Source organism: Chiloscyllium plagiosum, chromosome 25 (assembly GCF_004010195.1).
Source record: "Chiloscyllium plagiosum isolate BGI_BamShark_2017 chromosome 25, ASM401019v2, whole genome shotgun sequence".
In the NCBI taxonomy this organism is placed as follows: Eukaryota; Metazoa; Chordata; class Chondrichthyes; order Orectolobiformes; family Hemiscylliidae; genus Chiloscyllium; species Chiloscyllium plagiosum.
In genome coordinates, this window is record NC_057734.1 from 44,266,684 (window position 1) to 44,291,065 (window position 24,382).

General features: G+C 41.3%; 1 protein-coding gene across 1 annotated transcript in view; it reads left to right on the forward strand.

The window, feature by feature from the left end:
* Positions 1-18,745: 18,745 nt before the first annotated feature.
* Positions 18,746-24,382, forward strand: part of LOC122562425 — a 51,632-nt gene continuing 45,995 nt past the window's right edge. Inside the window, exons 1-3 of the mRNA XM_043715282.1 lie at positions 18,746-18,838; positions 18,981-19,322; positions 22,082-22,403. Coding sequence (XP_043571217.1) covers positions 18,790-18,838; positions 18,981-19,322; positions 22,082-22,403 — 713 coding nt within the window. The 5' untranslated portion in view covers positions 18,746-18,789. The remainder of the gene's footprint in view (positions 18,839-18,980; positions 19,323-22,081; positions 22,404-24,382) is intronic.

Below are 24,382 nucleotides of genomic sequence, written 5' to 3' on the forward strand. Positions count from 1 at the left end.
TTTGGGATAACCTGAGGTGGACTTGATCCTCTTGGGAGCAGATGGAGTGAAGGTGGAAGAATTAGGAGTAAGGGATAGCGCTTTTACTAGAGGTGGCGTTGGCTGAGGTGTAATCCAGGTAGATGTGGTAGTCAGTGGGTTTGAAGTAAATGTCTGTGTTGAGTCGGTCACCAGAAAGGGAGATGGAGAGTTCCAGGAAAGGGAGGAAGGTGTCTGAGATGGTCCAGGTGAACTTGAAGTCAGGGTGGAAGGTGTTCATGAAGTTGATGAACCATTCAACTTTCTTGTGGGAGCACAAGATAGCGCCGATACATGCATCGATGTAGCAGAGAAAAAGGTGCAGAACGGTGCTGGTGTAACTGCGGAAGATTGACTTTTACACACGTCCAATGAAGAGGCAGGCACAGCTGGGGCCTATGCGGGTGCCCATGGCTACCCCTTTGGTCTGGAGGGAGTGGGAGGATATGAAATATAAATTCCTGAGGATGAGAATCAGTTCAGACAATCAAATGAGTGTGTTGGTGGAAGGGCAGGAGAGGAAGAAATATAGGGCTTGAAGGTAGCATTCCCACCTCCGGCTTCAAGTCTGACGTGGTCTAGAGGCGTGTGATGATATCCCTGAACAGATTACTTAGAAAATATCTCCTTAAAGTTAAACTTAAGGGTTGTACTCGTTTAGTGGTATTGTCATTAGATTAGTAATCTTGACCAAATATTCTGGGAATGTAGATTGAAACTCTACCCTGATAGATAATGAAATTTGAATTCAATCACAATACAAATCACAAATGGACATAAGGGGGCCATCATAGAGCAGTAGTAGAGTCCATTCCTTTGAGCCAGCAGGCCTGAATTTAAGTTACACCTGCCGTTACCTGTGATGTGATGTCTGAACAGGTTGATGAAAAATAGTTGCTTCCAACATAAACCTGAGTGCTATTGTGATGTTGCAGTCGAGTCCCTAACTCTAGATGTTCAGAATAGGTATCTCAAAGATAGAATCATAGAATTCCTGAAGTGCTGACAGAGGCCATTGATAACCATGGATGAGGTTCCAGAAGACTGGAGGTTGGCTAAAGTGGTGCCATTATGTAAAAATTGTGGTAAGGAAAAACCAATGAACTACAGAGTAGTGAGCCTGCAATCAGTGGTGGGCACTGCATTCTGAGGGATAGAATTTGCATAACTTGGAAAGGCAAGGACTGATGAGGGATAGTGACCATGGTTTTGTGCGCAGGAAATTGTATCTCACAGACTTGATTGAGTTTTTTGAAGAAGTAACAAAGATTGTTAATGAAGGCAGAACGTTAGCCTGCATGGACTTCACTAGGTTTCGAGGAGGTTCTGCATGGTAGACTAGTTAACAAGGTTGGAGCAGGGAGAACTAGCCATGTGGATAAAAAGAAAAGCTCAAAGGTAAGAGGCAGAGAGGGGTGGTGGAGCGTTGCTTTTTGGAATGGGAGCTTTGACTAGTGTTATGCCATAAAGATCAGTTCTTTTTGTCTTTTATATAAAGGGTTTTTTAATGTGAACATTGGAGATATAGTTAGTAAGTTTGCAGAAGTTACCAAATTAGTAGTGCAGTGGACAACAAACAAGAATATTTCAGAGTACAACAGGACCTTGATCAGATGGGATGACGAGCGAAAGTGTGGCAGATGAGTTTAATATAGATAAATGTGAGGTCTATATTTTGGTAGGGAACATCAGGACATGACTTAAACTCTTAATGGTAAGGTCCTGGGAAGTGTTGCCAAACAAAGAGATCTTAGAGTGCAGGTTCATAATTCAATGAAAGTGGAATGGGGGATAGACAGGTAGTGGTATTGGTCAGTGCATTGAAGATAGGTATTGGGGGGTCATGTTGTGGCTGTATAGGACATTGGTTAGCCAACTTTTGGAATACTGCTTACAATTCTGGTCTCCCTGCTATAGGAAAGATGTTGTTAAACTTGAAATCGTTTAGAAACGATTGACAAGAATGTTGCCAGGGTTGGAGGGTTTGAGCTACAGAAGAGGCTGAGTAGGCTCTGGGTACTTACCCTGGTGCATCAGAGGCAGGGGAGTGATCTTATGGAACTTTACAAAATTATGAGGAGCCTGGATGCAGTGTGTAGTCAAGGTCTTTTCCCCAGGTAGGAAAGTCAAAATCTAGAGGACACAGGTATAAGGTGACAGGGGCAAAATTTAAAAGGACATAGAGGGTGGTACATAAATGGAATGATCTTCCAGAGGATGTAATGGAGGCTGGTACAATTGCAATACTTGAAAGTTATATGACATGGTATATGAATAGAAAAGGTTTAAAGGGATATGGGCCATTTTCTGGCAGAGTGGACTAGATTAATTTAGGATATCTGTTTGGCATGGATGAATGAGACTGAACAATCTGTTTCCGTGCTGTGTGTTTCTATAATTCTATTATCCTATTCGGCCAGTGAGTCTGTGCTCACCCTCGGAGGAAGATCCCAGCCAGATTATCTGTGTAAATCCGCATTTACTATGGCTATCAACCTAACCTCCACATCCCCAGATACTACGCGACACTACAAGATATAAATTTCAAAGATTAATCTTGACATTATGAGAATAGTACTGAACCCTTTGTCCACGTTAATGGCAAAATTCATAACTCTTAGTTTCAGGAGTTCTAAACCATCTTTTTCTGAATTTCAGGTTAGATCTTGCCACTATCTCTGCTCTGGGCATCAGAGACCACAGTCGGTGCAGTTTCTGGCACTACAAATCTTTTCTCTCAAAATTATCTGAAGACTTTAATTGTCAAAATCAGAATGATGCATTGCCTCCCTGATGCCAGGATCAAGGATATCTCAGAGGGGGTGCAGAATGTTCTTAAGGTGGAGAGGGCCCAGCAGGACGTCATTGTACTCATTAGAACCAGTGACATAGGTAGGAAAGCGGATGAGATCCTGCAGGGAGAATATAGAGGGTTAGGCCGGAATTTAAAAAGGAGGTGGTCGAGGGTAGTAATATCTGGATTACTCCCAGTGCTATGAGTTAGTGAGAGTAGGAATAGAGCCGATGAATGCATAGCTGGGGAACTGGTGCAGGGGAGAAGGGTTCACATTTTTGGATCATTGGAATCTATTCGGGTGCAGAAGGGATTTGTACAAGAAGAATGGATTATACCTGAATTAGAAGGGGTTTAATATACTGGCTGGGAGATTTGCTTGAGCAGGTCGGTGGATTTAAACGTGGGGGTGGGGCGGGAAAGGGGAGAGGTACATGGAAAGAGATTAATCTGAGATTGGTACTGTTGAGAAAAGAAGAGAGTCAAACAGTCAGGGCAGGCAGGGACAAAACAGAGAACAAGGTAGGACTGATAAATTAAACTGCATTTATTTCAATGTAAGATGCCTAACAGGGAAAGCAGATGAACTCGGGGCATGGTTAGGAACATGGGACTGGGATGTCATAGCAATTACAGAAAGATGGCTCAGGGATGGACAGGACTGGAAACTTAATGTTCCAGGATACAAATACTATCGGAAGGACAGAAAGGGAGGCAAGAGAGATGGGGGACTGGCATTTTTGATAAGAGATAGCTTTACAGCTATACTTATGGAAAACTTTCCAGGAAATACATCCAGGGAAGTTATTTGGGTGGAACTGAGAAGTAAGAATGAGATGATTACTTTATTGGGATTGTATTATAGACCCTCTAATAGTCAGTGGGAAATTGAGAAATAAATTTGTAAGGAGATCTCAGTTATCTGCAAGAATAATAGGTTGGTTATGGTAGGGGATTTTAACTTTCCAAACATAGACTGGGAGTGCCATTGTTTTAAGGGTTTAGAAGGAAAATAATTTGTTAAGTGTGTGTAAGAAAATTTTCTGATTAGGTATGTGGATATATCGATTAAAGAAGGTGCAAAACCTGACTCACTCTTGGGAAATAAGGCAGGTCAGGTGACTGAGGTGTCACTGGGGAACACTTCGGGGCCAGCGACCATAATTCCATTAGTTTTGAAATAGTAATGGAAAAGGATAGACCATTTCTAAAAGTTGAAGTTCCAAATTGGAGGAAGGCTAATAGTAGGCAAGAACTTTCAAATGCTGATTGGGGGCAGGTGTTCACAAGTAAAGAGACGGCTGGAAAAGGGGAAGCCTTCAGAAATGAGGTAAGAAGACTCCAGAGACAGTATATTCCTGTTAGGGTGAAAGAAAAGGCTGGTAGGTATAGGAAATGTTGGATGACTAAAGAAATAGAGGGTTTGGTTAAGAAAAAGGATGCACATATCAGGTATAGACAGGATATATCGAGTGAATCCTTACAAGAGTATAAAGGCAGTAGCAGTATACTAAAGAGGGAAACCAGGAGGACAAAAAGAGGATATGAGATAGCTTTAGCAATTAGGGTTAAGGAGAATCCGAATGGTTTTTACAAATACAAAAAGGACAAAAGGGTAAATAGGGAGAGAAGGTAACTAGGACCCCTCAAAGATCAGCAAGGCAGCCTTTCTGTGGAGACGCAGGAAATGGGAGAGATACCAAATGAGTATTTTGCATCAAAGTTTAATGAGGAGAAGGATATGGAAGATAGAGAATGTAGGGAATTGATGGTGACAACTTGAAAAATGTCCATATTACAGAGGAGGAAGTGCTGGATGTCTGGAAATGCATAAAAGTGGTGAAATATCCAGGACCTGATCAGGTGTACCTGAGAGTTGTGTGGGAAGCCGGAGAAATGATTGCTGGGCCCCTTGCTGATAGATTAGTATCATTGACAGTCACAGATGAGGTGCCAGAAGACGACGTTGGCCAACGTGGTGTCACTATTTCAGAAGGTTGGTAAGGACAAGCCAGGGAACTATAGACCGGTGAACCTGACGTTAGTGGTGCGCATGTTGTTGGAAGGAATCCTAAGGCACATGATGTCCATGCATTTGGAAAGGCAAGGACTGATTAGGTATAGTCAACATGGCTTTCAGCATAGGAAATCATGTTTAACGAACTTGATTGAGGTTTTTGAAAAAGTAACAAAGAGGATTGATGAGGGGCGAGTGGTGGACATGATCCAAATGGACTTCAGTAAGGCGTTCGACAAGGTTCTCCATGGGAGACTGGCTAGCAAGGTTGAACCTCATGGAGTACAAGGAGAACTAGCCATTTGGATACAGAACTGGTTCGAAGGTAGAAGGCAGAGTTTGATGGTCGAGGTTTGCTTTTCAGACTGGAGGCCTGTGACCAGTGGAGTGCCACAAGGATCGGTACTGGGACCACTAATTTTCATCATTTATATAAATGATTTGGATTTGAGCATAGAAGGCATAATTAGTACGTTTACAGATGACAGCAAAATTGGAAGTGTAGTGGACAGTGAAGATGGTTACCTCAGATTACAACGGGATCTTGATCAGATGGGCCAATGGGCTGAGAAGTGGCAGATGGAGTTTAATTTAGATAAATGTGAGCTGCTGTATTTTGGGAAAGTAAATCTTGCTGCATTTTGGGAAAGGACTTATACACTTAACGCTAACTTCCTGGGGAGTGTTGCTGAACAAATAGACCTTGGAGTGCAGGTTCCTAGCTCCTTGAATGCAGAGTCACAGGTAGATAGGATCGTGAAGAAGGTGTTTGGTATGCTTTCCTTTATTGGTCAGAATATTGAGTACAGGTGTTAGGATGTCATGTTGTAGCTGTACAGGACATTGATTAGACCATCTTTGGAATATTACATGAAATTCTGGTCTACTTACTATAGGAAAGATGTTGTGAAACTTGCAAGGGTTCAGAAAAGATTTACAAAGATTTTGTCAGGGTTGGAGGATTTGAGTTATAGGAAGACATTGAATAGGCTTGAGCTGCTTTCCCTGAAGCATTGGAGGCTGAGCAGTTACCTTATGGAGGTTTATAAAATCATGAGGGGCATGGATAGCATAAATAGACATAGCCTTTCCCCTGTGGTGGGGGAGTCCAGAACCAGATGATATAGGTTTAGGGTGAGAGGAGAAAGATATAGAAGAGACCTAAGGGGCAACGTTTTCTTGCAAACGATTGTGCGTGTATGGAATGAGCTGCCAGAGGAAGTGGTGGAGGCTGGTACATTTGCAACATTTAAAAGGCATCTGGATAGGAATAGGAATAGGAGGGTTTTGGAGGGATATGGTGGGGGTGCTGGCAAGTAGGCTAGGTTTGGTTGGGATAGCTGGTCAGCATGGATGAGTTGGACTGCAGAGTCTGTTTCCGTGCTGTACATCTCTATGACTCTATCACCTTGCTTATTTTGCAGCAGGGTAAATCAAAAGCTCATGATGTCCAATTCTGTAAAGACTTTGATGAGAAAAAGCTTAAGTAGAAACTATGCTATTAAAAAAAAAACTTCTTCACACTCAACGTGAATGTTGAATGGAATGTTTCCCATTCACAGCCGTCATTATTAAGTCTGATACAGGACTACATCGGTAAACTGCTACAAGTAAGAATGGGAATTATAATGGTCAGAAACAGTGCAAATAAAATACTGGTTGATTTCTGGCAGAATCAAATACAACAACAGTGTGGAGTGGAGTCTGTTTAATAGGAAGAGATATGTTTCAGTGACAAAACACTGTGCTTGGACTCCAGAGTAAAAATAAAGCCGACATTAAGTGTCTGAGATAAGGATAAATTTCTTCGCTTAGTCTTTCAAAAGGTACACTTGAGGAGGTAATGGATGTATCATTGTTGACATATAATTTCAGACATATAATTTCTGTTGTGAATGAAGAAATATGAGTTTAGGGCAGGGAATGGAATTGAGTTAGAACATCAGAGAGGTCATCGTTGAATTGTGAAACATGTTCCAGGCCCAAATTATGATGTTAGTATTTTCTTAGGCTCTACATCTTGATTCCAATCAGTGTCATTGGGTGTCTGAGTCAAAAAAAATCTCCCACTTTGACCAGAAGTGCCTCAGTGGAGCAAACCTAAGCAAACCAAAATATTTGTTTCCCACATATAGAAGCATTGGAGCAAGATAACACAACTAAAGCTAATTTAATGTGTAAATGGTAAAGCAGATAAAACAATGTGAAGGGAAAAAGAAAAACAGTTGTCTTTCGTCTAAAACCAAATGAACTGTGGATACTGGAAAGCAGAAGTACAAACAGAAATTGCTGGCTGGGGAATCTTTACAGTTTTGGCAGCTTGAGTGGACAGAAATCAGAATGAATGTTTTGGGTCCAATGACCGTTCCTCAGAATAGTTCTATCTTTGTTCTTAACCAACGTTCTGGGAGATTCAAAGTGGGGATTTATTTTCTCAAACGAGAATTTTTACCATCACAGGTTTCTCTATTCATTATTTCTATGATATAACTATTACAAAATGAAGAATTGGTTGTATTATTCAACAAAATTTAATTCTGCAGTGGTCACAGATCAGATATACATTGATAAGCTCATCACGGTGACAGGCACAGATTTGTAAATTGGAGCGCTGCAATGGCCACCTGTATTCAGTTGAACGAACTCTGCACCTCGAGAACTCCAGTGATAACCTTGAAACCCATAACTCATTTTACTTAACTGTCCAGATTCATGTGCAAATATACATATTTCTTGGTCCTCTTGAAGACAATACTTATCTTCATGTTGCATCTCTATGCGACAGTGTGAAAGATCCCAGAGTTTGAATAGGGCTGAAGAGTACTTAAGATAAAGGCATCGTCCTTCCAAATGTTAACTGGAGGGTATCGCTGTTTGCCAGGAATGAGTGTGTTCACATCAGAGAAATAATGCATGGGTTAAATTCATGAAGCCGAATCTGGTAACTGATGTTGCGTTTTCTGATGATATTGAGGAAGGATATCATGCCACGATCAATGGACAATTTCCCTAAAGAGCATTTCTTAAGTATGTCCACGAACAATTTCAAACAGAAATGACTTTTATACCACAGGGATGTTATTTTCAACCAGACTGCCTTCTGATGTTCAATGGTAAGTTTATAGTCCAAGAGTGATATGAGCAATGTCTGAGAGCTGGCACTCGGCCACTACAATGTGGAGGTCAATGTGCCAGGCTTCAATTGCGCCACTTTGTCGTCAGTCTTGATTACAAAGTCAGGGTTGGAACTGAGAGCATGAAGCGCAGTTATTTGAGAGGAAGAGAGGTTTGAATGGGTGAGGAGCATCGGAGAAATGAAGGAAATCAATGTATTTCAAGTGGACCATTGAAAATGCCCAGAGGCATGGATGTTCCGTTTCACGTGGACTGTCAGTGCCATTAACGCGGCATTTTGCATGGGCTCAGGCATGTCCTCCAGTAAGGTACACATATCATCGACTACCTCCCTGTAGAGGGGTCATCTTCGGAAACGCAGTTGATTAACTCAACTTTGGGGTATATCTTTTCTGGAGACTATTTCATTGCTCTCTGTGTCCTTTTCGTTGTGTTCCCATATCAAGGCACTTCTCCCTATTGGCTGTCAGGTAACTCATCTTCCAATGCCATTTCTTTGCGTTCTCTCTCTCTGCTGGTTCTTTTCTTTTTCAAAGGCCCAAAGCTTGGTTAAATGAGGCACATGACCGGTGATCTACCTTAGTCTCCAATTCCTCTTATTCAAATGACCTTGGATGCCTTTCCTCACTGTCCTGGTATTACTTCAGCTCATGTCCTAGTGCCCAAAAAGAATAATGGTGGCACTGTCTTCAATTACCAGCACATATTTCCTCAGCTTCTAACATTACTGCTTTGGAAAGCTACACTGACTCTCATGATGTGTGTCATTTGAATCTGGCATTGAATTTTCATTTGTTTTGGTTCTCTTTCCATTTGGGAGGCCCGAGATTCTGTAGATTCCTTGAAATATCATAGGATGCTCAAATCAGTTTCACTGATTTATAAACCATGGTAAATGTAGTTGTGGTCTTAAGTTTGCTTTCCAGGCGACTATTGATAATCTATGACTCCTTCCAGGAAAAGTCAGGGACATATAGAGACTGAGATTTAGATGAGCGTCTAATTAAAACAAAATTTGTAGACAGTAGGATTCAGCACAGAGGTTGGTCACTTGAGAGAATGAAATCCTTTTCCAAGCAGAGAAATTCGAGAGGGCTCAAGATAAAGGTATTATCTTTCCAAATGTTTAGTTGGAAGATATCTCTGTTTGCCAGGAATATGTGTGTTCACATCAGAGAAATAATGGACAGATTAAATTCATGAAGCTGAGTCTGGGAACTGATGTGTTTTCTGATGACGTTGAGGAAGGTCAGCATTTGGATAAGAAATAGAATGGGTATGATAATTATTATTCATGACTGTCTGTTGTTTTCTGTTTATACAGCATCACATATTGCCGTTTAACAACCCCTCACCATATTTGCATGTTTCAAGCAGACGTTCTTCATCTTATGCATTTAATCATCTCCTAGAGACATTTAGTGGAAAGGAAAACGATTATTTACATTGCTAAACTAACTCCAGATCCCACACCTTCCCATTTTCGGTGTTAACCTCTATAGTACTTTGTGTCCTGGGAAAAGTTTAAGCCAATTCATACTCTCAGACATTTTAAATCCATCAGTTCAGGCATATTCTGATGCAACTCCAGAGCAGGTAGCTGTGAACCTGCAGCTTCTAGTCCTGCGCTGTCGCCAATGTATCAGAGCACTATCGCGCAGTTAATTCACATATTATTGTAACATGCCTTCATAGAATCCCTACAGTGTGGAAACAGGCCCTTCCGCCCAACAAATTTGCACCGGCCTTCCGAAGAGTAACCCACCCCTCTAGCTTACTACTCTACATTTTGCCCCTGATTAATGCACGTATCATGGCCAATTTACCGAACCCACATATATTTGGATTATAGGAGGAAACTACACAGAAACTGGGAGAATGTGCATACTCTACATTGCCCGAGGCTGGAATCGAACCTTGGCGCTGTGAGGCAGCAGTGTTAACTGCTGAGCCACCATGTACCATCCTAACAAAGAGTGTTGCTTGTTCTTCACTCTGTACACACTTTATAGGAGACAGGAGTTATGTTCCCAGAACTTACACTCTATTTCCTATGATTTTCGAATGGATCTGATACTACCTATTTGCTGGATTGATCAATTGAACAAAATTGCCTTGAAAGTTTTAAATATCTGTAACAATTTTAATGGTTACTAATATTAAGCGGACAAAGAGTTCAGTCTTTAAGGTGCCACTGTGCAAACTCAGGAGGAAATCTAGACAGAATGCAATTGTCTGTAACTTTACCACCAAATTTAAAATAGAACAGCACAATGAATAAAAGTTCTGGTGAAAAGAAATCACTTTCTTCTGTGCCTAATATTTTGATCCTAGGTCAACCTTCAATCTCTACTTTCTACAGACTTAATCCTCGTGGAGAGATGAGAGGTGCACTTCTTAAGGCTTTCTGTCTCCTTTGTGCCAACTTCTCTGCAAACTGAAGGAAGGCAATTCAAGTCAGTAAAATATCCGAGCAATATTCAGGAACTGCATCGAAGTACAGTATAGTGAAGGGCTATGCAACAGGCGTGTGAGCTCATTTCCATTGACTTTCAGTTATTTTGTTGTATGCGATATAACAAACAGAGCGTTGTTTGCCGAAGTGCACCGCAGTTTCTGCCTAATGTTTAATTGCGCATTTTATCCTTGCTACACCACAACCTTGCAAAATTCCAATTCCTTTCTTAAACCATATTTTTGGCATTATACCTTAGTGTTGTTACTCCTTTATATTTGCATATACTTCCTGTTGCCTTCCTTCCTTATTTTTTACTTTCTTATTCTGGTTTATAACTGCATTAAGAATGCAAGCAAAACTGGTAGCGCTGCTGTAGTACTTAGTTTACAACATACGTTTTTTTTCCATCTCGAGTGGACGATTCTGTTATCCGTCCACTGATCCTGACAATTGAGGATAAATTGGTCCTGCAGAATTTAAAGATTTGTCCCAATCTCAATGTTAACTTATTCAAAGCCGACAAAGGATTCACACATTAAAGGGCATTTCGAGTTAATACTTCAAGGTTATGGTTACAAATCTCTTTAGCAATAAGTGTTATCTCTGTAGCAACTGAACCAACTCACACAGTTGTCAGGGCTACCCTAGTATTTGTTTGCATATTTTCCAAATTCTACATTGTATTAGTTCCAGCTTCAATTTGTCTTCCCAATTCCTCACAGTGGGGTTGACCAATGAGTGATTAGTCCAGGAATAGCTGGTCAGGTATCTACTACATAAGACCAGCTGGCTGTTTGAAAGCTGCTAGCTGACACTGTCACAGTAATCAAGCATAAACAAAACATGCGCCCCCCATCCCTCCATGTGTTGCAATGCGCGTAAAGATAGGGGAGGCAATGGCGCCTTGGTATTGCCTCTAGACACGTGATCCGAAAATCCAGGGAATGCTCTGTGAACCTGGTTTTGATAGCATGACAGATGGTGGACTTTTTAAAACTTTGGAGTTGAATACCGCATGATGACTGTTTGGATTTCTTAGGTAGGAATACTACCGTCCTTCTCTGCTTGATCTGCGCCCAGTTTCAGACAACGTAGATTTTCCTTTCATGGTTAATCAATAATGTTTGCTTTGAAGTAGGTGCTTTTAATGTCAACTCATTGATCAAAACGCTATATTTTTTTTATTTCAGAATATCTCAGATATGAGCTGTACATTTGAAATTCACCTTGACACCAATAGAATCTCGATGTATTGTTAGTCCATGTTGCTTTCAGACTGATTTCCAAAAGAGTAATTGCTGCATTAATTTCTGCACTTCACAAAATCAGTGAAAGCGTTCAAAAAATTATAAAATGTAAAATGAAGGCAGACCTGTTCATGTCTAAAGGAGAATAATTCAAATACAGAAAGGTAATAGCAAACATATTTGAACGCTGAGTTAGCCCATTCTTGGAGTAATATGCATACAATTAACATTGGTCTTGAAACACGAAGCCGTATGCAGCCTGTGTCAGGCACTGTTTTCCTGGAGTTTGTGTCGGGTTGTCAGCTTTTCAACGCCAGACACCGAAAAATAAGGGTTTGTCTCAACACCCTGAGCATGGCATTTCCTGTGAACATACCACTATATCCAGCTAACGATGTGAACAGTGAGAATGAATGCAATTAAAGTGAAACAGCCTCACGCCTCACATAAAAAGGTTGCAGCTTTGCAGCATATAATTCATATGCACCACTTTACCGACTGTTCTGCGTGTGTAAAAACTTTATCAAAGAAGCATTAAGTGATCTATGTGTACAGGCAGATAGCCACGATCATTCACTGACAGAGGCTGTGTAGATAATCACCACCCTGAGGGTTCACATCATAGGATGATCCTCAGCATTCGGAATGTATCTATAATATCAAGAGGTCATATTGCCGACTTTTTAAAATGCATTTTGTTATATTTAAGAAAACAGGCAAATAATTAATCTAACAATCAGACCAAACTTAAAGCAAGGCAGGGTCTTTAATTTTCCAGGGCTGTTGATTAGGCTGTGGATCCAGCGCCCCAAATGTTGCAATTGATCGCTTGCATGTTGCTTTGCAAACTCTGGCAAAAACCAAACCCTCAACGATATCAGCAGGTGGACCTTCCAAACTCAAAATGTTGGCATTAGAGATGTTCTACCCTTTTCTTCGGCAAGGCGAACGCTGTGTGGCGACTTGATAAAAGTTTTCAAAATCATGAGTTGTGCGGGCAGAACTAATAACGAGAAAGACGCTCACTTGCAAAAATATCGACAAACCACAGGGCACATCCTAAACCAGTCAAAGAAAATGATCTAACTATTCTCATCCCATTTCCCAGCATGCGGCCTGTAACCTTAAATGCCTTGGTATCTAAATACGTCTTAAATCTTGAGACGTTTTCAGTTTCTAGCACCCTCACAGGCAGTGAGTTCCAGACTCCCATCGCGCTCAGAATGAAAAAAATTTTCTCAGATTTCTCTAAATCTCCTGCCTCTTACCATGTTTGAAGTGTACTGTCTGGATGTCTGCGGGAACAAGTTCGACTAAGACATTCAACAGGACATTATTAGATTATTTAAATAGAAGGACCGAGCAGGGAAAACGTGGTAAGGAAATGGCAAGCATGAAGTCAAAATGCCCAGACAGCCAAAGGCGGACACCATGGGTCGAATGGCTTCCTCCCGCACCATTCCTATGCTGCCAGTCTACAGTTTATGAAATATTATTTAGATAATTTCCATGTCAATACACAATATGGTGAAAATTGTTGCAATTCCTTCTTGATTTTTGCAACCAGTCGCACACAACTCATTTATTCGTTACATTTGGCATTAGACATTTGAGTGACAAAGTCGCATGCATTCCTATTTTATTGTATCAAAACCAGACAGAGTTATAACACCATTGATTTAACAATCCATTGGCCCAAGATAATTTTCTGCCAACAGGGTTCAAATCGTGGTGCTCTGCAGAAACTCCAAAGGTTCCAGCAATAGCATGTCCCAAGTCCATAGTGCTCTCATTAGAACAAAGAAAGAAGGAAAATCATCTGCAAGCTTTCCTCCAAGTGATTTCAGGGCTACACATGCAAGTTGTAGGGAAATGTGATAGTGATTGTGCAATGCTCTAAGTTCGACTTTCCTCGAAAATTATGCAAAAATAGCTGACCAATAAGTTGACCAAGAGCCACTCTAAGATGGCAGTGTTTTGGTGCCCGATGGTGTCTTGATTCCGCTGGTAAGGGCAGTGAGTGCCTTTTGGCAATCATGGGCAGTTCTATGTAAATCAAAATCAACAAGCAGTGAGTGTTACTTCCTTTTCAGTTGACAGTCCTATTCCACTGACATAAATGAATATTTTTGATGATGATCCTTGCACAAAAATTAATATTTCTTTGCTTCCTTAATTCAGTGCTCGTGAAGTGGAATCAGAAGTCACAATTTGAAATACTATGTGTTTCTTTTGATCTTATGTGCTATCTTTTTTTTCTGCCGGCTGCTTAATGTGTTGTGGCAGTCAATTAGTTGTATCATGCATTGCCTTTTTACCTGGCTTCCTCTAGTATGATGCTGAAGTATAAAGTTTTAACTGTCTTTACAAAGTTCTACACTCTAATTTCTATCTGGCGTAGCATCATACACTGTTTTCATTGGATTCACATTGTTGATCACTCCTCTGCGCACATAGTGATCCAGGAAGCTCTCGTGCTCCGATCACCAGGAATTTCCTGGAGCTACCTTCAACTCCACATTTCTAAGGATGTTCAGAAGAAGCTGGACCACAACGGATTAATATAATCCTGTCGGTTAAACACCATCATCGTGCAATTTATGGAAGAGTACTTAGGGCCCAGAGAAATTCACGCTCTACATTCCATAGTCTTGATAGGACGTCAATTCTGTTACTACAACTCCTATGCTCTTTCCCAATTTGATAATCATACACTTAATTAGCAGTGTCTGTACATTAACGCAAAAAAGCAGTACTTTCTAGATTACATATATTATGTCCATTATGCAGGGGCAACGGTGACAGAGTTATAACACCATTGATTTAACAATCCATAGGCCCAAGATAATTTTCTGCCAACAAGGCTCAAATCCCAAAAAGGTATCTTGCTGTGGAATTCTAACTCAATTGGTAAAGTGTGGACTTGAAAATATCATTGATAATTGGTAATACATATCTATTACAGTAATATCCTCCAGGGAAGGAAAACCTATCTGGGTTGATCTACTTGTGAAACCAGATCTATGGAAACGTAGTTAGCTCTCAGCAGCCAAATGAAATAGCTGAGCAAACGATTAGGGATGGACAACAAATGTTTGCTTTGCTAGTGATGTTCTCTTCCCAATGAAAAATAAGTAAATAAGATGTACAAAATTGTCATCAGGTTCACGATAGCCTTGAATGCCCGATCATTCATAGTTAAGGTTTCCTCCCACAGTCCAAAAATGTGCAGGTGAGGTGAATTGGCCATGCTAAATTGCCCGTAGTATTAGGTGAAGGGGTAAATGTAGGGGAATGGGTTTGGGTGGGTTGCGCTTCGGCGGGTCGGTGTGGATCTGTTGGGCCGAAGGACCTGTTTCCACACTGTAAATAATCTAATCTAATCTAATCTAAACATCTGACTTGCATCTCAAACGTAGCAGCATGTCACCTCCTTATCTGTCAGCTGGAAGGCGGTGATGATGTCGATCTGTAATAAGCTATTCCGCCATTAGGTGGTGATATTGTATCACATATGTTTGTCAAGTAGGACTGTGTGAAAGACTCTTTGAAATCCTGCTGCAAAATACATGACGTTCACAATATAAAAACCACTTAAATAGCACAATTATATTAAGATTATCTATAATTGTTTGCTTAAGTCCTTTGATATTTCACGAATTGTCCATAACTCCATTGCTTAAATTTGGTCCGTGAAATCTCAACGGCATCCAAAACGTGTGTTAGACCACATCACACTGAATCAATAAGATGAGACATTAGAACTATCTCGCGTATTTAACAATTTATAACTTTATATCGTAGTTTCCAGATTTTCGATGTTAAGCGCCCAATGTGACCGTTTCATCTCTACGCATGCTCTCTCATCATTACTCCTTCATTAATGTGTGCAGTAATACGCTTTAATAGCAGCCAGCTGTTGGATTTTGATATTAAACATTGACCCATATTGCTGACTCTATCCACAGGCATCAGCCTACTTTTTAACGAGAACATATTGGACAACTGCACAGGGCAGAAACAGAGATCCAACTTCACATCAAGGATCCCTCCTCCGTGTTATGTGTACTACGACCTTGCTAAGTGGGATAGATAACTGAGCTAGTATGACTCATTATGAGTCAGTAGCAAAATTGTACTCAACCACCATCCTTAACTTCTAGTCCAGCATATCCCTAACTCAACCATTGCCAAAAATCCTGTTTGAATGCAGAATGCGGAAAACCATGCCCGGAGCAACACCATACAAATATAAAATTTAATTAGCAGCCCAGCGAAGTTACAACACAGAAGTCCTTGCATACCAACCAGCAGAAACAGCATGCGATGAACCCACAATGGATCAGATCCAAGTTCTGCAGTCCTGCCAGAATCAATTGTGAATGGTAGTAGCTTCCCAGTGGGTGGGAAGCCTGGAAATATTCTCAATCTTATTGATGAAGGAGCCAGGCACATCTGTGTAAAAGACAAGGTTGAAGTATTTGCACCAGTCTTCAGTCAGAAGTGCCATGTTGATAATCTGCCATGGACTTCTTCAAAGGTTCCCAGCATCACAGATCGCAGTCTTCAACCTCTTCAATTCACCCCACGTGATATTAAGAAATGATTGATTGTACTAGATACTGAAAAAGCTATTGGTCCTGACAACATTCCGGCGATAATACAGGAGACTTGTGCTCCAGGGCTAGCTTGCACTGACTCAAGCAAGGTGGAAAATCGCCTAACCCACAGGCAAATAACCATGATGAATCCAACACAACCAAGCACCGCCGAAATAATCTACTCTCAGTCATCAGAAAAGTGGTAGAAAGAATAATCGACAGTATTAGCAAAGAATACCTGATTTGCATTAAGCTTCATATTGACTCTTGGTTTCTGTAGGATTCCTACAGCGCAATAGTGTCTCTACCTTTAAGCCAGGAGGCCTGGGTTTAAGTTCCATTTGCTCCAGAGATATATAATAGCATCTATGGAGAGCTAAATTAGAAAATATTAAAAATTATTGGTTTCAGTTCATCAGGGCCACCTAGACACTGACCTTATTGCAGCCGAGTCATAAACATGACCAGAAGAGCTGGTCATGAGGGGAAGTCAGAATAAGTATCTCTGACATTGAGGCAACATTTTGTCCAGTCCTCCAATAAATATGGCGCCAGGCAGAAAACTCTTAGCAATCAATAATCTGAATTCCAGACATCTCTGCAGGAGTTCCTCAGAGTAGTGCTGTAGGCCCAACCATCCTCTATTACTTCAGTAATGACTTTACTTCCATTATGAAGCTGGAAGTGTGCAAGTTCAATGATAATTTTACAATGTTCAACACGCGATTCACGACTTGTCAAATACTGAAGTAATAGGTGTCCATATGCAGCAAGATCCAAACGACAAGCAGCCAGGTGATAAGTGGCAAGTGACATCCACAGAACAGAAGTGACAGGAAGTGACATTTTCCACTTAATCAGCAATCTGGCGAATGTCGTTGACTAGAAACTGAACTGGACAAACTGTGGCTATAAAAATAACTCAGAAACTTGGATTTTTGCACTAAATAACTCATCTCCCAACTCCCAAAATCTGCCAATCATGGACAAAGTACGAGGCAGGTATTTATGGAATGCTGTCCATTAGTGTGGATAAATGAAGGCTAAATAACATTCCAGAAGCTCTACACCATCCAGGAAAAGCAACTTGCTTGACTGGCGTTTCATTCAGTATTTCCAACATGCACTCACCTCACCACAGATGATCAGGGACAGCATTGTGCACTAACTGCAAGTTGCACTGCAGTAACTCAGTCCAGTGCAGTCAGCGCCTCGCACAACAGATATCTTGATCACATAGAAGGTTAAGGCCAGCATATGTATGAGCGTATCACCACTTGAAAGATTTCCTCTATGTCAAACCCAATCCTAACTTGGAATTACTTGCTGCTCTATAAAAATCCAGAACTCCCTTTCCAATAACACCATGATTATAAAAATACACATGAAGAACTGCAGAAATGCAAACATTTTATCCCTGTTCAGTAAAACAAATGCACCTGACATCTACAGGTCAAAGAGCCAAACGTCAGGAAAACGTTTGGAGAGACCAATTTGACATAAAATTGTGAAATCCGGATTCATAGGTGAAATCCAGCAAGGATTCTTTAAAGGAAAATTATATTTAACAAACTTGATTCAGTGAAACGCTGAAGAAAATTTCTGAACAGTGAGTATTTGATGTTTTGAAACTGGAGTTATAAACATACCGATTCATAGAACACTGCATATAAGCGTTAGCTAGGTTAACTCAATTGGATTACAGGGACGCTATTGAATATGTAACTAAGTGACAGAAATCAGAGAACAATAGCGAGTGGTTTTTCTCAGGTTTGCGTTAGTATGTGCTGCTCTAACTCCAGAAATAAGTGATGAGGCAGTTGTTCTCCTGTCCTAATGGACCGTTGACGTGGATGTGCAGGCATTTTAAAAGAAAATAGTTACAGACGACAATAAATCAGAATTATAGCAAATCTTGAGGAAAACGATCACACAGGATACAGACAAATGATCAGGCACATGGCAAATGAAATTTAACAAGGTGAGGTGAGAAGGACTTTTGATAGAAATTATGAAAAAATGAATGTAAATGTAACTGAATGACTTCCTTCCATCTTTTAGGACGATCAGTCCTGAACCAACTTTGCTTTCCTGCATATGTATAATAAAACCTACTTAAGTAACTTGTTCCTCGCCTGGACCTCATTGCTAATTTCTCAGTTAACACCCTCCATTTTTGCTTTCCTTTATGCTCTTTGGGGGCATCTGAACTACAAGCATAGCACCATCTAAACCTCATTTCCAGTTGTGCTGCAATTTTTGTTTCGCTGGATTCAATCATTCTTGTGCAATAGTCCATGATTTTGATGTATTATTTCTCTTTTTTAAAAAGAAAGCAGATTGCAATGCACTTATGCAAATCCAATTTGAGCCTGGGGTTCCTGTTGGCCGATATCACGTGGTTATTGATTTGCATGAATCATTAAAATTCAGTAATTTCCCTGGTTTGCAGATACTTAATTGAGGGATTGGAAAGATCCCAGCAACACGTTCTTGCCCCAAGCACTAGAACCTTCACCATGACTGAATGGGTTGGATTTCTCGCAGCACTGATGTTCTGTCTCCACAGTAAGTAAACACATTAATCGGCCCTATGGCTGCTTTTTACGTTGCTTCTTGTTTGTGTTGTTGCACTTGAGAATAACGGCCGTGAACGAAAAAAAAATTCGTTTTTCCAACGTGATTGACCTATGACGTGTTGCTTCACCAGGTACATACGGGGATCCTGCACTGACTCAACCAGGATCCATTTCAACATCCCCGGGGCAAACTGTGAAGATCACCTGCACCATGTCCGGAGGCAGCATCGGTAGCTACTACGCGAGCTGGTACTGGCAGAAACCCGGCAGTGCACCGGTGTTGGTTTGGGACGAGACCCTCGAAACTGCCTCTGGAATCCCAGACCGATTTACCGGGTCTGTGGACTCATCGAGTAACAAGATGCATTTAACCATCACCAACGTGCAATCGGACGACGCCGCCGACTATTACTGCGCGGTAGGAGGTAGCGGAATATTGACATTTGGAAAAGGAACCAAATTGAACCTGAGCGGTAAGTAAATTATCGGTCAACTCAACACTAGGAAAATCACCGAATCGAAAACTCCAGTGCCGAGTCTCGGCTGGTGATTGTATCTCGACAGTCAAAGCCCCGCTCCAAACATTCAGTACCGTAATTACAATTTTCGCGCGACGCCGTTTCCATTCCACTGAAAGCATCACCGCCATAGAAACGCCGTCCCCAGTGAGAGACGGCGGAAGGGCAGTGTGGCGTTTTGCTGCAAAACCCTCTCATTTGTCTCGAAGCAGCGAAAGCCACACAGTCCAAGATTTTCAGTTCTAGCTTTCACATTAATCCTGATAACTAGAGTGAGCGCATTTTTTTTTGCACTGGGCTCAGCAGGTTGATCAACTTTGATCCTTTTTCTGCGTTAACGCACACACAGGCAGGGTTCTTGTTTTCTTCGTAAATCATAGGACCAGTTGCGCCTGTTCGCTTAATTGTTCGGACATGTTTCAGAATGGGTTTTTCAGGTCATTATCCCTGTGTTTGCGCACGTGCTGCTGAATGTGTAGTTAGTTTCAGTGATGCGGTGTTAAAAACTGAAAATGCAGATATTCAAACGCTGTGTAATATCATTATTTAGCGGCACAGGGTGAAATGGGCTTAGACGCAATATAAAAGAGAAAGGCGTCCTTTCGCTATACTTGTTCTTTCTTCAAACACATCTCAGGAGAAGGAATATTTACCGTAAAATACTTTGCGCTTTGAAAATGTTTTAGAAAACTGTTGAATAATCCCGCGTGACGCTGTCCGCTTCAGTGTCAGAATGTTCAACTATAGTCCAGATCGTCCAGGAGTTGTGGTAAAGGAACGTTTGACTGATTCCTCTCAATTTCAACGTGTACACTTTACCGTTGTAGAGGGCAGCACGGTAGCTCAGTGGTTAGCACTGCTGCCTCACAGCACCGGGGTCCCAGGTTCGATTCCAATCTTGGGCAACTGTCGGTGTGGAGTTTGCACATTCTCCCCGTGTCTGCGTGGGTTTCCTCCGGGTGCTCTGGTTTCCTCCCACAGTCCAAAGATGTGCAGGTCAGGTGAATTGGCCATGCTAAATTGCCCATAGTGGTAGGTGCATTAGTTAGAGGGAAGTGGGACTGGGTGGGTTACTCTTCGGAGGGTTGGTGTGGACTTGTTGGGCCGAAGGGCCTGTTTCCACACTGTAGGAAATCTAAAAAAAAGAATCTCTCAGAATGTGACTGGATTGTTTATTCGAGACGGGTAACTCTGGCGCTGGTTATACGCGCTGATGTGCTTAACTTTGGAACTCAGTGCCAGAACGTATTGGTTCAGATTCTAGGTCAAGAATTGGAATAAGAACTATTTTAATCTTCAGATTATATAAACTGTTTCACACCGTGTTTGCAGCTCACGCTAGTCGGCGCGGACGGTTAGTTAAAAATAGAAGAAATTGTAACAATCCTGCTTTGAGATTGTTACAACGAGGCTGCATTTTATTTATAGTACCATGAGAATAATTCTGTTTAATCAGAAGAAAGAGAATAAAGAAGTTGCTCAACATTACAAGATATACAAGCTTGAACGTAGGAGTGGTGTAGGGCTGGGGAGGCCGGAGAGGGATGGTGGGGGAGTGAAGGAGAGTGACGTAGTGATCAGATGAGCGCGGATGGTGCCCAAAGAGAGAGCAGCTCAAGGAATTAAGACTGGTACAGTATGTAACACAACCTCAGGCCAGGCCAGTGGCTGTCATTGCATACTGTTGAAGTGCAGTCATTTCTGTAGTTTAAAAACCGCGAGGCCATTCACCGGTAAATAGCCCTGTGATAACGAGCTGTTGTCTTTAGCGATATTGTTGGCCCGGGTCATTTGTGTTTGCATTTCGACGACAGTGATGGATTCTGGTTATTCAATAAGGACACAGTTGGTTACAATGTTTTCAACTATTTGTTGGAAACGCATTCGTTTTGTTGAAACAGTATCTCCTAACACTCTGATGACACGGATGTCTCCGATTCTGGTATTTCGAATGCGATGGGAGAGCCCTCTGTGATTTTCCAATGTTGTCGCTGACAGGGGTAGGAGTGGGAAAGATGCAATCGATCTGAGCCGTAGGGTTAGTAACTATACAGAAATACAACTAACAACCTAAACATCCCACTCTCAACCACAGTCAAAAGCAAGAATTAAGAATAAGACCAGATTGGTGACAATGGCGTGTATGGAATACGTGTCCCAAAATGTTGTTTTGACAGCAGTGATTCCAGATTCTGTAACAAATTCTGATCTGCCGCTTTTATTTTGTGTCTAATCATCGGTTCCTGGGAGACTATAGCAGGCTGCAAAAAAATTGCAGATGCAGAAAATCTGAGACAAAAAGCAGAGAGTGTTGGAGAAACTCAGCAGGTCTGGCATTTTCTATAAAGAGAAAAGCAGAATTGACGTTTGGAGTTCAATGACTTCGCGGGATTTTCTCTCTACAGACAATGTCAGACCTGCCGTGCTTCCCCAATGCTCTGTCGTGTCCACATTTATATATTTTTCGTTTTAAATGTTCTCACTTTAGAGAATCTTCATTTGGTACCTCACAGTTGGCAAAAATACAAACATCATCTCGGGTTATAGCTTCCCGGGAGCTGCACATCTCAGGTTCCAGTTTAATTTACATCAAACTCCTCCATTCTATTAAACACCTCGTAGTTTTAAAGAGTGACATCGAATTTTAAGAGATTTTAGGAAAGTAAAATATTAATTCCAGTTTTATTACAATTTCATTTATTTCTACTTTACAGAGCCACGGAGACCCACAGTTTCTCTCCTTCCGCCTTCATCGGTTCAAATCACGGAAAAGAACACGGCGACCCTGGTGTGTTTGGTGAGCGGTTTTAACCCGGGAGCTGTGGAAATCGAGTGGTCGATAGATGGCAGTGTCAGGGGGGATAATGTTGAGACCAGTCGGATCCAACAGGAGACGGACAACACGTTCAGTGTGAGCAGTTATCTGACCCTGTCAGCCTCAGAATGGAACTTACACGAACTTTACTCCTGTGGGGTTAAACACGAGACTCTGACAAATCCACTCCAGGGAACTATTGCGAGATCCAACTGCATCTGACAGAAGACTGTCAGAAGATAAATGTTGTGCATTGATCCCTCTTATTAGAGAAGCTTCTTGAAAACTAAGTTCCCCAATTAGCTATTACATGTTCAATTTTAAATGGAACATTTCTAACAAACGCAATAGTTCAAATTGTCGGCTGCGTCCTGCTTTCTGTAGTTTAAAGAGCGTTCACCCTGAAATCATCAAAGTTTCAATGTAACGTTGCAAATATAGCTTTGTAATAAAATTTGTGTACCATGATCTCAGATGCGGTTATTCATTTCTGTCCGACATCACTGAGGCCACTTATAACAACATGCTGAGAATGAAAAAAAGTCAAGTTTAATGGTTTTTGCTTATTTGGACACATACGGTAGGTTAGTTGGAATTTATGAAATTAATCATACAACATTTTTAAAAAATAGACTTCGCTAACTCATATCGGTATGGGAATGAGCGGCACTTCATGCGCATGCTAAAGTCAAAAGCACATTGTGAAAGTGCTAATGCATCTGGATTTTCTTTTGGGGACCTAATTCTGCAGTGCAGTTTCTGACGTTGCAGGACAGTTTCTTTTTTTCCGAAATAGTCCAACAACTTTAATCCTTGCTCATCATAATTATTTTGACATGGGTGCCAAAATATTTTGTGAAACATAGCTGCAGATTTCATGGGGCCTTTATCAGAAACCAACTCACTTAAGAAACACGCTTTTAAAATTCTACTTCAGAGTAATCTTGAACTCGGTGCAATATCTATTCCTCTATGTTGTCTTTCTTTGGACTGACTGAACAATTGAACATTATCATAAATATAGGAAGATAAGTTGCAAAAACGATCTGAAGTTTATTTTAGAAAGTATTGCTTACAACGAATATTTCATCAGATTGAATGCTTATGCGCCCATTTAAGGTACCATAAAACATAACTTAGAATAAGAACCTGGGAAGTGATAGACCTGGAACATCAAAAAATCAATCTGCACAATGGGTGGAGGCAGAGCGAGGCTGTTTAAATAAACTCCGCCATTTGCAGATATCTAAAGAAAGCAGTTGGCAAATGGTTGGGAGGCAGGAGAGGGCCAACAAAGAGTAAGGATTCATTTTCTCACCGCCTGGGTGGGGGAACTGGATTCTGGGAGCAACAAGTTCCAGCGCAACCGCTTTTTATAACATATACTAATGACTTAGATGAAAGGGAAGGGAGATGTATATAAAAGTTTGCAGATGACACAATACTAAGTGTCACATGACATCCTTAATGAAATCCGGTAGAGAACGTGAATGTCCAAAATACTGACAGCAAAATATCGCAGTGACAAATTATGCGTCCACACTGAACTTGAGAGTAACAGAAACGGATATTTTACTCAATCTTCAGACGTTCGGCATTGTGGATTAGTGAACAGATTTAGGTGCTCATGTGAAAAAGGACTGAAAACCAGAGCATTATTGTAATAAGACATGGAAAAGACACGTATAATACTTGCTACAAGAAGACTGGTGGGCGGCACGGTGGCACGGTGGTTAGCACTGCTGCCTCACAGCGCCTGAGACCCGGGTTCAATTCCTGCCTCAGGCGACTGACTGTGTGGAGTTTGCACGTTCTCCCCGTGTCTGCGTGGGTTTCCTCCGGGTGCTCCGGTTTCCTCCCACAGTCCAAAGATGTGCAGGTCAGGTGAATTGGCCATGCTAAATTGCCCGTAGTGTTAGGTAAGGGGTAAATGCAGGGGCATGGGCGTGTTGTGCTTCGGCTGGTCGGTGTGGACTTGTTGGGCCGAAGGGCCTGTTTCCACGCATTAATGTAATCTAATCTAATGTTTCTCCAGTACAGAGTCGTAGTCAGACCATATCTGTAGTGGTACGCTTAGTTTTTGGCACCAAAATGCGTAATAGATACATTGGCCTTTGAAGGGGTTGAATATAAATTCTTCAAGATGATCCCCTGATTTTAAACGTTTAATTGCCTTATCAAATTTCAGATATGTGTTTTG